Genomic DNA, 14,858 nt, shown 5'->3' on the forward strand with positions numbered 1-14,858 from the left:
AGTAGCTGGAAGGGGCCACAGAGTACAGGCAGATGAAGAAATTGTAATTATGCTATGAATTGCTGTACCCCTAACGTTCATTAAAAAGGTCTCAGGTGTGTATTTTTCAATTGTTACAGATGATCTTCCTAATGCAATTAATGTTGTCATTTCTATAATTCCTTATTGAAATAATAAGTTTTAAGAAGAACTGGATGCAAGATTAGATTGGAGAGCCCTGTACTGGAAGATTCTGCTAATAAGCAGATACATCTTTGTGGATGCATGTAGGAATATGTAAATATGTCTCTGTAAAGAGGCCTTAACTGAATATATCAAAATCTTACATCAATGTCCACAAATCAGTTGATTTCAACCTATCAGAATACTCAGTCACTTAATTTAAGATTGCCATCTGTGAATAGATAGGACATGAGCTTTAAATTGACAAATTTGTATTATATAAATAGTATTCATAAGTGTATTTTATAAGAACTCTGATAATCTTAATAACACAGACTGAATTTGGTATTATATTACAATTTTATTAAAACAAATACAATAATTGTTATCAGCTTTGTCTTAATTCACTAGGCAGATGTGCTTTAGACGTTTAAATCACAAAATTAACATCATTTCCTTTGATGTTAATAAATCATTTTATTCCCAAAAAGAGTGGCCAACAACAACAAACAATTATACTGTTTATTATGTAGAGAACTTTTAATCTGATTTTAACACCACTATGGCTTAAAGTCTATGAGATTTTTAAAAAAATCCCAATTACTTAATTTTTTTAAAAAAGTGAACAATATTCCAGTTTTTTTAGTAGTAGACACCTGTAGATTTAGTCGAATATTATGTTTCCCCAAAATACTAAAACATGTGTCTACCTCTATACAAATCATTTTAAGTATTAAGTAACATAATTAATTATGTTGACCCTGGGATACTTTCATTGAGTTTTCAATATTAAAAAACCTGACATTTACTAATACATTACATCACAAAGGTATTTTAAATAAACATCCTTACTAAGCTGTTAAAAATAATTCTATGTATTTGTTACATAGCTGTAATACATAACATCCTAACAAAATCAATAATATTGGAACACATCCCAGGCAAGAAATCATGGTTCAGAAATTATAGTGAATGGCTTTGCACCTTGCCCTAAACCAAATCCCACCCTCTCCAAACAAAACAAAAACAAACCACCAGCCTCAAATATATTAGTGACCCAAATCCCAGTGCCCTTGATCAAGAAAGTGCTCATAAAATTACAATAGCATTTTGTTAAAGCAATACAAAATTAGCATATGCTATACTATAATGGCTTCACATCTAAGCAAATATAAATAGCTTTGGGACAAAGAAACTGCATAATTATGTTCATAGCCATGAATATGTTAAATAATTCAACTGGTTACAAACAAATCCAAGTGAATCCTTTTGGGGGAGAGGGCATGACTAATAAATCCTATATTTGTATAATAAGCAAGAAATGGGCAGCAGCAAAGGTAATGTACAGTATAGCAACATACATATCAATGGGTATCCTCATAAGTGAATGCTTCATCAGCAAAAGCTTCAGTAGGGCCTGCTGGAGAGACGATCAAAGCTATATCTCTTGAGCTTTTTTTCTCTCAAAAGAAACAGAATATATAAAATATTGTGTATCATTCCTTGGCAATTCTTAGTTCCTCAGGCGTTTCTCTACATGGGAAAGAAAAAGTCACTTAAAAGAACAAAACCTACATTTCTGAAAACCAAACAGAAATGATAAAATATGTACTGAATACCTGGAAAAAATTATTACAGAATTTCCCAAATCCTACATGAAACAACAAAATGAAAAGAGAAGGGCAGGGGTTCAAATGGTTGAACCTGAAATTATCTTGAAAAAGGAAGTGTTATATTTATTGTAAAAGTTTGCTACAGCTATAATAACTGTGGTATAATAAGTTATAAGCTGGAACTACTGGGAGGGTTAAGAGTTTGGGCTAGGACTGAAGACTTGGTGGAGGGCAGATTGAGCCCATGACAAGTATGATCGTGGGGTTGCTGGATAGGTAATTCTTACTGACTTAAGTTAGCCCTGACCTGGGCCCAGGTGGCTGTATTGTCTGGTACCTTGACCTCCACCTGCTGTTGATAAATGTGAAGCGAAACTATGTCCATTCAGGATACAATTGTGGATGAACACATAGACCTAGTGTGTTTTTCTGAGACCTGGCTGAGATGTAGCCAATTGGGATATTGCACTATTGGAAGTTTGCCTGGATGGGTTTCAGGTCTACAGATGCTAAGGTTAGGAGAAGGGGTAACTGTGATTTTTCATGGGACTCCCATTGACCTGAAGGTGATTGACTGCAAATGTCTATGTGCGGAGGTGAAACTTCTGCTAATATCCCAACCATTTAGCTGTCCCATCACAAGCTTCTTTGGGCTGTTGTTAGAGTTCCTGAAGCTGGCTGTCTTGAGTGACTTCAGTCTCCATGGCCTGGGAAGGGATTCTGGTATAGTTGTGAGTTCATGGTCTTCATGGCTAGCATGGGCCTAGTGCAAATAACTGCAGCACTGATTCGTGTATGGTCACATGCCTGATCTGTTCTTTAGTTTGGAACAGATGAGAGGTGATCTGAATACAGGTAGTCCTCGCTTAACGACCATTTAGTGACCGTTTGAAGTTACAACAGTGCTGAACAAAGGGACTTACAATCAGTCCTCACACTTACAACTGTTGCAGCATCCCTGTGGTCACTTGATCGTGATCTGGGCACTTGGCAACCAGCTCACACTTACAACGGTTGCAGCGTCCTGAGGTCATGTGATCGCCATTCGCGACGTTCCCAGCTGGCTTCCGGCAAGCAAAATCAATGGGGAACTGCATGATTCGCTTAACAGCCACTGTGATTCACTTAATGACCACTGCAAAAAAGTCATAAAATCGGGCGTGCCTTACTTCACCACCACCTGGCTTAACAATGAATTTTCTGGTCCCTATTTTGGTTGTTAAGGGAGGACTACCTACATGGAGGATATTAACATGAGTCCTGGTCAGATTACTTGTCAAACTGTGGATCACAGTAACCCTGGACCTCTGCAAGTGTAGTAGATTCTTTAGACTTGTCTATCCCAGGTGGCTGAGGGATGTAGAGGGTTTCTAGAGGGCACTTAGGGAACGCCTCAAAAATTTGGTGAGCAATTTTATTTCCTGACTAGTTGATCTCTGGAATGCAAAGATGGCCAGAGTATTAGATGAGATTCATTCGGCAAGGCCTCTGCTCAGTTGCCAATCCCATGCAATTCTTTGGTTTACTGAATTGATCAGAAGACATTAGAGTGACTACAGCAGAAAAACAGAAGTGAGTACTGAGCACTGGTAAGAGCTCATGTTTGAACCTACACAGTGGTGTTAAGAGTAGCAAAGTGGCAATTGTTCTTCCTAATGGATTAGGAAGATTACCTTCTGGTGAATTATCACACCTTTGGGATTTGTCTTATGGAGCCCAAGAAACTGGATAGGGTCCTCTGTATCTCAATTTTGCCACCTGTGAGCTAATTCCATGCCCCTTCTGGCTTATTCAGGTTTCTGGGGAGATGTTGATTCTGGGAGTGCTGGTTATCACCTTTAAAGCCTTTAAAGCACAGCAGTGGGCTACTTCATGCAACACGTTGCCAAAATTGATTTTAACCATTTGCTCTGGTAATTTAAAAGGCCCTCCTGAGGGTCCTTTCTCTTTTTTATGGGGTATGTGCCAGGCAACGGCCTTTTCAGTGATGGCCTCCATTTTATAGGTATGGTTGGTTCCAACTCTACAGGTATCATTCTCTACAGGAAGCCTGCACAACTCATAGAAGGAAAAGGCCAAGATTACTACCTTAAAAATAATCACAGGCCACACAGTAATAGCTGGCATGCTGATCAGCTGTTTGGTGGCTAGTGGTGCATCGGCAGCGATGGAGCAGGCAGCATCTATGAGGCCTGAAGTTATTTAAGGTGTTTGACAATGTGGAAGTGGCTGATGTGGCTGCAAAATACTTAAAAAAAAAAACACTGGTGGACCACACAAGGCTGCTTGGCACATTTGGCCCTTCGTTTGCATAACTACTTTAATGTACCAGTTTTTGGTTTTTGGTTTGTTTTGTTGTTGAGTTTTATTGTTTATATGTTTTTAATGCATTTTGGGGGGATCTACTTTGCCCCAACTAGAGTTATTTGGATTGGAGTTAGGCTATAAATACTGTAAAATAAATACATGAATACATACATGAAATCAATGAATTGTTAAATAAATAAATACAATACATGTATACATACATACAAACCAGTATTATTCATCTTATTTGCCTTTTAAAATATTTATATATATATATATATATTTACACATACCAGTGTTATCCATCCAATTTGCCTTTTAAAATATTTATTTCTATTTATTTATACACACACATACTTACATACATAATATATTTACACATTTATCTATCTACCCTGACTCAGAAATATATATCTGGTAAATTTCCAAACTGTTTTTTAGAACTTGAATCCTTTCTAAACTTATCTTTTCTTTTTTTAAATAATAATTTTATTAAAAATTACAACTGCAAAGATAAAAAGAATAAAAAGAAAAAATAGAAGCTGCATAAAAAAAGAAAGAAAAAATAAGAAAATAGTAAAGAAAAAGAAAAGAAATATATAAAGAAATGGCTTTCCCCTTCATCACAATTTTAGTAACTTATCACCTTCTCTTAAAATACAACACATGATCTCTTTTTCCCATATCTCACCTCTTATCTATAAACAAATTCTTAAAGCCTCCTTTCAGTCCTGATGAGTCAAAGTCAATTAAGGGTTACCAGAGATAACACATCTATTTTAACCTTGATCAAATAAACCAACTTTATATTCCTTCCTTTTTCACTTCTAACAATCTTTTTTTCACTTCTAACAATCTTGATCTTTAGTCCCTTCAAATAATGTCCTAGAACTTGATTTCTTTTTATTTTTTCTTTGTCCCTTCTCACAAAATTTGTCAAAGCTTTAACAAGCCTCTTTCATAAATCCAATGTAGGAAAATTATCCAAGTCACTCTCTTGATTTGTATATCCCTTTTCATTATTAAGACATCAGCCAGCTTCTTTTGTATGTCCAGTGTAGCATCTTTTTCCATATCTTCTTGTAGCCTGTCATTTTTAAATCCACTTTCAGATCAATCTCAATCTTGTCAGGTAAAACTTATTCCTCTTCTACAACATCTTTTAAACATAATCTATCTATAGAGGTGGACACTCTTAAAATTAACTTCTGGGTCCATTGTTCAAAATATCCTTCAATATGTCCAGTGTTAAAATATTTTGCTTCATTCTGTATTAGTAAGTCAAATTTAACTGTCCTTCTCCTTTAACTGTAATCTTTAGTTCCTTCTGGTTCCCTCTAAGTGTCCAACCTTCAAAGTCTCATCCTATCATTTTTTTTTGCATAAATCTTTTATTAAAAGTTTTAAAGAGAAGATAAAAACTAACAAAAACAAATATGGTATAAAAAAAACAAAGACAGAAAAAGAAAGATGCAGAAAGAAAAGATAAAAAGAAATAGAAAGAATCTTCAGATTTTCTTTGCAACAATACAAGTATGATTACAAAGTTATCTCTTACTCCAAGATTACAAAAAAAGCTCACTTTTTTCTATTATCTATTTTTTTTTCTAATCATCAAAACCACAAGTCATAAGTGCATTTTTTTAATCTGTTTCATGCAAAAAGTCTATAAGGGGTTTCCAGTCAGCCATAAATATAGATGTTGTCTTTTCTCTAATCAGAGAAGTTAATTTAGCCATCTTTGCAAATTCCATCATCTTCACCAACTATTCATCATATTCACTAACTCTATTGTTGAGGCTTCCTATATTTTTTATTTAAAAAGAGCACTTTCCCATGGGAAGATTTCTTATAATTAATTCCAAAATCTTATTTCAAATAGATCTGGACCCTTAGTCCATTTTTAACTTTCCAAAATCAAAGTTCTTAATTACCCTTTTACTGCTTATTTTAAAAAAAAAAGTCCTTAAACTTGTATTTAACATTTCTTTCACCAAGGATTGAAGGAAACTCATCTGGTGTTTTCAGACTTGTTGATCCAAAGGTTCCTAATAGCTAAAAAGCAGTTAACAAACAATTTCCGAAAGCGATTAGAAAAGGAAGTATGAGAACCCAGTGTCCTTAAAGGCGCTGACCATGGTTTGAGCAAGATGGCTATTCCCTCATTTTCCAGAGCTCTAAATCCACTGAAGACCACTCTCTTGCAGTCGCCACACAAGGAGCAACTGTCTGGAGCATATGTGGGTGATCTCAAGTCCTGTCCTTAACTGGAGAGGAATTATGAACAGCTGGCTCTTTATTCCACTGTGCTCATTGGCTCCGTCTTCAGTTCGCCATTTTTTCCCTAGAAGTCCACCTATCTTATTCTTTCTATGCCAAAGCTATAGCATTTTTGCATAAAACATGGACTGAAGCATTAGCTATGAAATCAGTCAGCCAAGAAAAGGTAGGAATTACTGTGGCCTGCAGTAGTTTCTGTGATAATAAAAGCTTTGAGAAATAAATCTCTCTGCTGCTGACAGTAAAATTTCTCTAGCTCTCCCTAAGACATTTTTTCCTTGAAACCAATGCTAACCTCCTGTGATTTTGAGGTAGAGCTGTCCATTATTTGCAACCTCCTATATTATTCTCACTGTTGCCTAATTGATGCATACTTTATTAAGTCATAGAGAATGTATAAATATGAAATGATTAGCAGCAAGGATATCAATAATTAAAAGTTAATTTCATTTGAATACTTTTGCACCTTCATCTTTCTGAATTTAAGTTATTTTATTTCCTTTTAAAAATTTCTTCAAGTCACATAAGCATTAAAGGTGGCAATTATATAAGAAAAAAAAATCCTGAATCCATATTTTGGCAATGTCATTATTAGACTAATAAAAATATTTCCTTGATGGGAAATCTGGAATTTATCTTTACATTTTTAAAACACACATACGCACAATATATCCACGTACCTACTAAATACCTATTATTGTATTAATACATGCTTTAACATGAGTGTTAATGTAAAGAAACTAAATAAACTATTGAGTAAATAAATCCCAAAAGTTATATTTTAAAAGCTCTTGGAAGAAAGGCAGGATATATATCTAACGAATGGATGAATGAATGTTTACCAGTATATCTTCAAAGGCTGAGGCATCTGTGATAGAGTAGGCAATGAATTGGTTGGGCTCACAAGCATAGCACTGTATATATTAGAGGCACCCATAAAAATACAAAGGAGTATGGGTCCTATGATGGCTCCTTCTAGTCCTAGGTAATATGTTCCACCAGCTATAGCAAGTCCTGTCAGATAAGGATGACCTCCTCTGCAATCAAATAACAAATTAAATTACTGCAATGTCATTTCAGAACAATCAGTGCTGTATTTATAGCAGATTAAAGCATTCCTACCACAATATCCTTTGTAATGGCAATTTGTGATTTACCATCCCCCACCCCAATACTTAGAACAGAACTCTGCAATGAAGACTATAGTTTGACTTCAAATAAATCTTGAATGTGTGTTTTGGGAGCAGTTGGATAACCTAAGTATATTCATGACTTTAAGGAAAAGGCATATGGATATGTTTTGAGTGGGAGGAAAAAAGACTGGGAGAGAATAAATGGCAGCACAATGTCTGGTGCTGGATGGGAAGAGTGATGATGAAAGCATGGTGTCATTTGAGGGCCTAGATTGGTAGAAGAGAAATGAATGTACCAAGTGACAACAATACCAAACAACAACTGGTTTTAGAATGATTATCTGGTTAAATTAGAGGCATTATTTTATCTATATAGAATAGGTATACATTTAGAGATGTTTTGCAAAATTAATTGCTTTATCTTCTATGAAATGGATATTTATTGGATGTAGGCAAAATATTTTCTTAGCTTGATATCTGTAATAAAAGAAGTCATATCAGAAACATTGATTCTTGCTTTGGTTTGATTCAGTTTTGTGAAAATGCATAGGGCTTCCTGATTATTTTACTTGGCTTGCCTTGCTTCCAGACCTTTTTTAGATTTTTGAGAAAAGCAGAAAGTGACGAAGAACTAAAGAGCCTCTTGATGAGGGTGAAAGAGGAGAGTGTGAAAGCTGGCTTGAAACTCAACATTAAAAAAACTAAGATCATGGCATCTGGACCCATCAATTCCTGGCAAATAGAAGGGGTAGAAATGGAAGCAGTAACAGACCATTTATTTGGCCTCCAAGATCACTGCAGACGGAGACTGCAGCCATGAAATTAAAAGACACTTGCTCCTTGGGAAGAAAGCTATGGCAAACCTAGATAGCATATTAAAAAGCAGAGACATCACCTTGCCGACAAAGATCCGCATAGTCAAAGCTATAGTTTTTCCAGTAGTAATGTATGGCTGTGAGAGCTGGACCATAAAGAAAGCTGAGTGCCGAAGAATTGATGCCTTTGAAATGTGGTGCTGGAGAAGACTCTTAAGAGTCCCCTGGACTGCTAGGAGGTCAAACCAGTCAATCTTAAAGGAAATCAACCGTGATTGCTCATTGGAAGGATTGATAATGAAGCTCAAGCTCAGATACTTTGGTCACCTAATGCGAAGAGAGGATTCTTTGGAAAAGACCCTGATACTGGGAAAGATTGAAGGCAAAAGGCGAAGAGGACGGCAGAGGATGAGATGGTTAGATAGCATCACTGAAGCAATGAGCATGAAACAGCAAACTCAGGGAGGCAGTGAAGGACAGGAAGGCCTGGGGCAATACAGTTCATGGGGTCACGAAGAGTCGGACACGACTTAATGATTGAACAACAACAAGATTCTATATGCTGAGTTATCAGAAGAAGCAGGAAGTTGATATCTAACCACAAGCAGAAACAAACAAATGTACTGTATGTCTCCGCAGACAGAAAAATATGACTTGCACAGATAGAAGAAAAATGGATTTTGAAAGATGGCAAAAGGCCATTCTATATATGGAGAAGAAGGGTATAGAGCCAATAACAGGAACAGATTGGAAATGGGGTGCTTGGATATTTAAATTAAAAAAGGAGATGCCTGGAAAGGGAGTTTAATGATAAACTGATGAGTCTTCCTGGAGAAATTCGTGTGGTGTCTTGGAGCCAAAATTTGATAGAAACATCCTTGGGCTTCCTCAGGTTGATTCTAATAGAGACATACCAAGAGGGCAGAGCTGACTCAAAATCTCAAGCTGTTAAATACTGGGAAGCTCAGATGGGTGTTTCCTGGTGCTGGGTCACCTTGGGATCTGGGACCCAGCATGGGATCAGAAAGAGTTTTGTAAGTAGAAAATATGTGCATACAGTTCTAAGACTCAACTGAACCAGCTCAACAGGTTTTGCCTTTTTCTGAAATGTATGGTCTGTTGTAATATTAGAATTTATAACTGGCCACAATTCCATGGTAACAATTTTATGAAAGTGTTCATGACACTGTTTCAAAACTCTGAATAAGGCTATAATGCCAAAAGAGGCAGGAGGTAAAGAATAAAATATAGCAACTGTTCCTATACAAGCATACATGCATATTTACTTAGTTTCTTTACATCTTACCTCTCTTTGAGGGTTTCCTGCAATTTTATCCCAGCAATCACAATTTGTGAGATAGGATGAGACATGAACCTGGATCTCCCCAAAAGGTTCAAAATATATTATGCTATATATATTTTCAGTAATGTTGAAGAAAATCACAAATATTTAAGCTATCTCTCCTTTTACTAAGTAATCTTTTTCTCCACGTGTCACATTTGCTCCTGAGGAAATATGCCAGTGGTGGAGGGAGACAGAACTACTCTACACTTACATTCTCCCCACTGCATACATCAACTATACATGTTGTCTTTCTGTCACACAGAAGCACACTTTATAATGTGCAATTTCCTGAAAATAACCTAATCCATAATTGATTCTATATGGTCTTGAAAATGATCTTCAGTGTAATTTTTAGAGTAGCATCCATTCTCATTTTCTTTTAACATTATGTATAACAAATAGAAATGCCTGTTTTAACATGGTGGTATAAGTAAATAATCTAAAAATATTTCTGGATGTTGACTGATCTGTTATAGAACTTTTTTCAATATAGTAAAAATTGTTTTAAAATATTCACCCAGATATATCCAAATAGATTGCCGTATCTACAAAATAAGTTGGCAATAGATGACAAATGAAGAGGAACATAGCTTTATATCCTTTTCCTTGTACGAGCCAAAGATCTAGAACTGCAGGTATGGTTGCCCAGTATGTTCCCAAAAATGGAACCACTCCAAGTATAGCAGCCAGTGCTAAGGATAGACAAAGTTTGGAGTTAGAAAGGAAAATGTAACATTTACAATTAATTATTTAGGAATATAATTCCACAAGAATTTTGCAACTTCATATATCTATACTTAAATTCAAAGGGTAATCTAGGTAGAACACAAGAAACCAAGATAAAAGAGTTTATAATTATTTTGCTTATAAAAAAATGGGTCATCACACCCTGAATTTCGATGCTACTGGATCAGGAACCAAGAATTAAGGCACCATAACTTTGTACCATATTACATGAGTAACAGCTATACTGATAGAAATAACAAAATACAGTACTGTGAGTTGAATTAGAAGGCTATAACTTGTATTCAAGGCAGCACAAGAACAGGAATGATTATCAAGGAAATCCCTTGCCCATTCTTCCCCTTTGCAGATCCTTGTGCTTTTGGAAGCTTCTTCAGTCAGAGGATCCTCAAGAAAGTTCTGAAACATGACTCTGTTCTAGAAGGGAGAATTGGCAACTCTGACTGAAACAAGTTGCCAATTTTGGCAACTCTGACTGAAACAAGTTGCCAATTTTGAAAGGCGGAATTGTCCCCCTTTCAAAATCTTATGAAACTTTTACTCCACATCTCAAGTATTTTATGAGGATTTTTCTACCTTTTCAAGCAGTAGAGGAGGCAGCAGCAGGATTCTCTCTTCATTTATTTTTCCACAAGCATGGTACAAACCATTGCACTGAATTCAGACTTGGTTAGTTGAACTTCCTTTCCCTTAATAGGATTTATTTTATGACAAACTTGTGCCACTGAGTTATCGCATTCATTTTTACACACATATCGAGGGGATAAAGAAGTTTAATTACACTGATAGAACTTACAGTATAATTAAATGAACAAAAAAGGAGGCTAATCAGTCAGAGGTTTAATGTAAGGATTTACAGCATATATTCTGTATCTTCAATACTGAATCCTACACTAAATTTCATATAAAATGTAAAAACTATTACCAAAAATGGAACATGAGCATTAGACATTGAACATAAGCATTAAACATTCAACATATTCTTTTTTGTTCTCACCTGAGGGTATGAAGACAATGTTAATTCCAAAGATGGTATGAGTCAGCCAGGTGTATAGCCCATAGAACCCAGCCATTTTGAGAGATGCATCGAATACCCCTCTAGAAGAATAAAAAAGGCATATAAAAATGATGGGTTAAGTTTACTGTTTACTTAGATAATGATGATAAATACATACTTATCAGTTCCTTCTGGATAAAAGCTATTTGCTATAAATTTGCTTAAAGATAAAAATAAATCCAAAATTTAATGACTGGTATTTTTTAATCAGTCTTTTAGTTCCCCAATAGTAGAAAGGGAAGTTTTAAATAGAAATAAATAAAATAATAGTTAAGCTACTGAATCCAGAAGGAATCAAAACAATATTTGCAGCTTGGCGAAGATATTGTGAAAAATAAAAATTAAACAATTTAAAAACCAAAAATGCAACAGCACTTCCTTTTTAAGTACTGTGCATCTTCTTCTTTGGAATGTAACCTTTTCCATACTATACAGAATTTTAATTACAAATTTAAACTTTTCATAAATTGAAGTTACAATCTTCTAATATAGCAAATACTTTGGTAATTTGTAATCAGGCATGTATATGTGTATTGCAATAAACAATAAGAAATTGTGTAGTGTTCCCTTCCCACCAATTGTAACAATATTTACTTAATTTGTACGTTTGATGTAAATATTTAAAAAATAATGAGAAGCACTGTGAACACTTTAATTTGTTGAAGGAATATTAATTATTAATAGTAATGGCAAAATGATTGCAGCAATATTTATATTTTAAATATACTTCTCAAAAAATAATTACTTGAAGCTCTGATTTGTATGGAATGTTTATAATTACAGGAAAAACATAGAGACTTCCCAGTTAGTTTACAAAAGAAACTTGAGTACAAATGGTGTAGAAAGTATCTGTGATTGAACTCTTCAAGAAAAAACCAACCAACCAACCAACCAACCAACCAACCAACCAACCAACCACAATGAAAAGACCATTCATATCATTAAACATAATTATTTGTGATTTATATGGAAGAAAATGAAACAAATTAACAAAAAAACTTTTTTCAAACAGAAATCACTCATGAGCAGTAGTTAACAATTTTCAGGCCAAAATAATGGAGGTAGCATTTTCCAAAATGAATTAGTCTGTATCAGGAAACATAACCTTCAATAATTTTAACAAATAGCCTGTGTGCATGCACTCATGTGAAAATATCACACACACTAAATTGCACTGAGGCCGTGACAACATGCAACTTAGTAATGTGCAATATCACCACCAGAGCAAGCAGGATGGGAACTTCGAGAAGAAGGGTCTGGTACATTCAAAATGAAAAGAGCATGCCACTTTGGAAAAGGACAATATTTCACACAAAAGATGTACATGCAACTCAGAAATATATTATTTCAGTGATTTCTGCCACTGTCATGAAGAAAATGAGGATGATTATAAGCTGAATTTTGCTAGCTTTAAAAATAACGCTACTCAAACTACATGTTTACAAGTTAGTAACAGAGTGTTGTGTGAACTGTTGAATAGCCAAGAATGTATTTATTGACTGAGGAGATTCAGGTTGCAGTTTACTTATAGCTAAAGATCATTAGTTCCCTTTGAACTAATTACTCTTCGTTGGCTCAACATGTGTCACTATTTTGTTTTGTTTTTTGATTCCTGGTGAATGCCTGCACAAATACCTGCAGTCTTCTTGGCAAGATTTCAGAAGTGGTTTGCCATTTCCTCCTTCCTAGGGCTGAGAGAGAGGGACTAGCCCAAGGTCATCCAGCTGACTTCATGTCTAAGGTAGGACTAGAACTCATGGTCTCCTGGTTTCTAGCCTGATGCCTTAATTACTACACCAAACTGTTTTATCTCACTGTTAGTTGGGAAAAAAATAGAGAAGTGTGTGGTACGTATACTACTCTGACCTCCTGGAGAAATGTGGAACAGAAATCTAATTAATATTTAAAAACCTTGAACACACATACACATATGCGTGTGTGCATAATTAATTAAACAACCAATATTAGCAAAATTGAGTACTATTGGGTTTTACTGTATTGTCCAATGTACTTGACTATCTAGAAGTCTATGAAGCCTCTATTATGGTGTTCAGTATGGACCAGTCCATAAAATGTAGGGGTTAAATTGACATGTAGGCCACACAGAATCTCATATACACATGCTCATCACAATCATGCAAAGATTTCATTTCAAAATGCATTCTTTATGACTCAGAGAGGAGATGATGCAGTATAGTTGTTTATTGGTTTAACTTGGACCAGGAAGACAAAACTTCAGGTCCCTACTTGACCAAGGAGCTTACTACATGACTTGTAGTTCAAGCACTCTCTCAGCTTAACCTACCTCACTGGGTTGCTGCTGTATAGATAAAACTAAGGGAGATTCTTATCAGAAAAAACATGGAATGTAAATGCAATCCATTTTTTTCTATACTTCAATTATCATGAACTTCCTTATACTTGTCCTGTAAATGAAAAATGTAAATTTAAATTTGCCCAGTTGAGCATTATCTCTTGTGATCTGAAGCCTAAATATACAATGAAATCTTCTTTCCTCAAACACACAAAATAACTTCCAATTTATCTGGGATTCAGATTGTATGGATATTGCTCAGTTGTTAGGAATGTAAGGTTTGCCCCGTTCGACAGAGAAACTCCCGTGACACGTGTGGTTCACAAAAGAGGTTTACTCATGCGTAACGTAGCAGTCACAAGCAAAGCCAGGACTGGCTTGGTACATTTGCATCACTTGTTATATTCCCCCCTTCCTGCGCTTTTTCGCCCCGCGATCACGTTACCGCTGCGGATTATCGGCCCCCCAATAATCACCCTTAATTGTCCATGATGGCAGGTTCGGCCAGGGTCCATTGTCCTTGATTGGCAGTCCCCCCCCAGCTTGGGTTCGTCCCCCCTCGTTACGTGCAAGCCCGAGGGTTCTGCGTTGCGTGGCGATCTTGTTTCACTGCCTGCGGCCCCGTTCATTGTTGGCTCGCGCCATTATCAGTGTAGAGTTAAAACTTCCACTGAGGTTTTCCTGTTTGGCTGGGCGCAGGTGGCCCATTAATTAGCGGCGCTTTCAGTTCCTCTTTCCCTCAGCTAGCTACCACCGGCGGAGTTTGCGCGGCCTGGCTGCAAGCTTCCCCGAAGCACTGTGGCGGCCGTACCTGACATCCCACCCCCCTGAAAACAAATCCCCCCCGACTTTATTTCGGTTTCCCGGGGTATTTGTTGTAAAAGTCCCGCACTAGGTCCGGCGCTCTTATGTGGGCTTTGCTTACCCATTCCCTGTGGGACTTGGGAAAATGTTTCCATTGCACCAGGAGCTGGACCTGCCCCTTGTGCCTCCTGGCGTCCAGTATCTGGTTGATCTCGAAGTGCTGCTCCCCACCGACCATGATGGGTGGTGGCACCACCTCTGCCTTGTGCCAGGCGTTCCCTGGC

General features: G+C 36.3%; 1 protein-coding gene across 4 annotated transcripts in view; it reads right to left on the reverse strand.

The window, feature by feature from the left end:
• Nucleotides 1-509: 509 nt before the first annotated feature.
• TMEM245 (transmembrane protein 245) overlaps nucleotides 510-14,858 on the reverse strand; it is a 128,213-nt gene continuing 113,864 nt past the window's right edge. For all 4 annotated transcript variants that reach the window (XM_088135471.1, XM_088135946.1, XM_088136983.1 and 1 more), the window contains 4 exons: nucleotides 11,397-11,497; nucleotides 10,173-10,347; nucleotides 7,205-7,399; nucleotides 510-1,695 (listed from right to left, as the gene is read on the reverse strand). In XM_088135471.1, the coding sequence (XP_087991597.1) occupies nucleotide 1,695; nucleotides 7,205-7,399; nucleotides 10,173-10,347; nucleotides 11,397-11,497 (472 nt within the window). In that variant the 3' untranslated portion in view covers nucleotides 510-1,694. The remainder of the gene's footprint in view (nucleotides 1,696-7,204; nucleotides 7,400-10,172; nucleotides 10,348-11,396; nucleotides 11,498-14,858) is intronic.

This window comes from Python bivittatus, unplaced genomic scaffold (assembly GCF_059951505.1).
Source record: "Python bivittatus isolate LINGU-HERP-01145 unplaced genomic scaffold, Pbiv_v1 ctg000000_np1212, whole genome shotgun sequence".
Taxonomy (NCBI): domain Eukaryota; kingdom Metazoa; phylum Chordata; class Lepidosauria; order Squamata; family Pythonidae; genus Python; species Python bivittatus.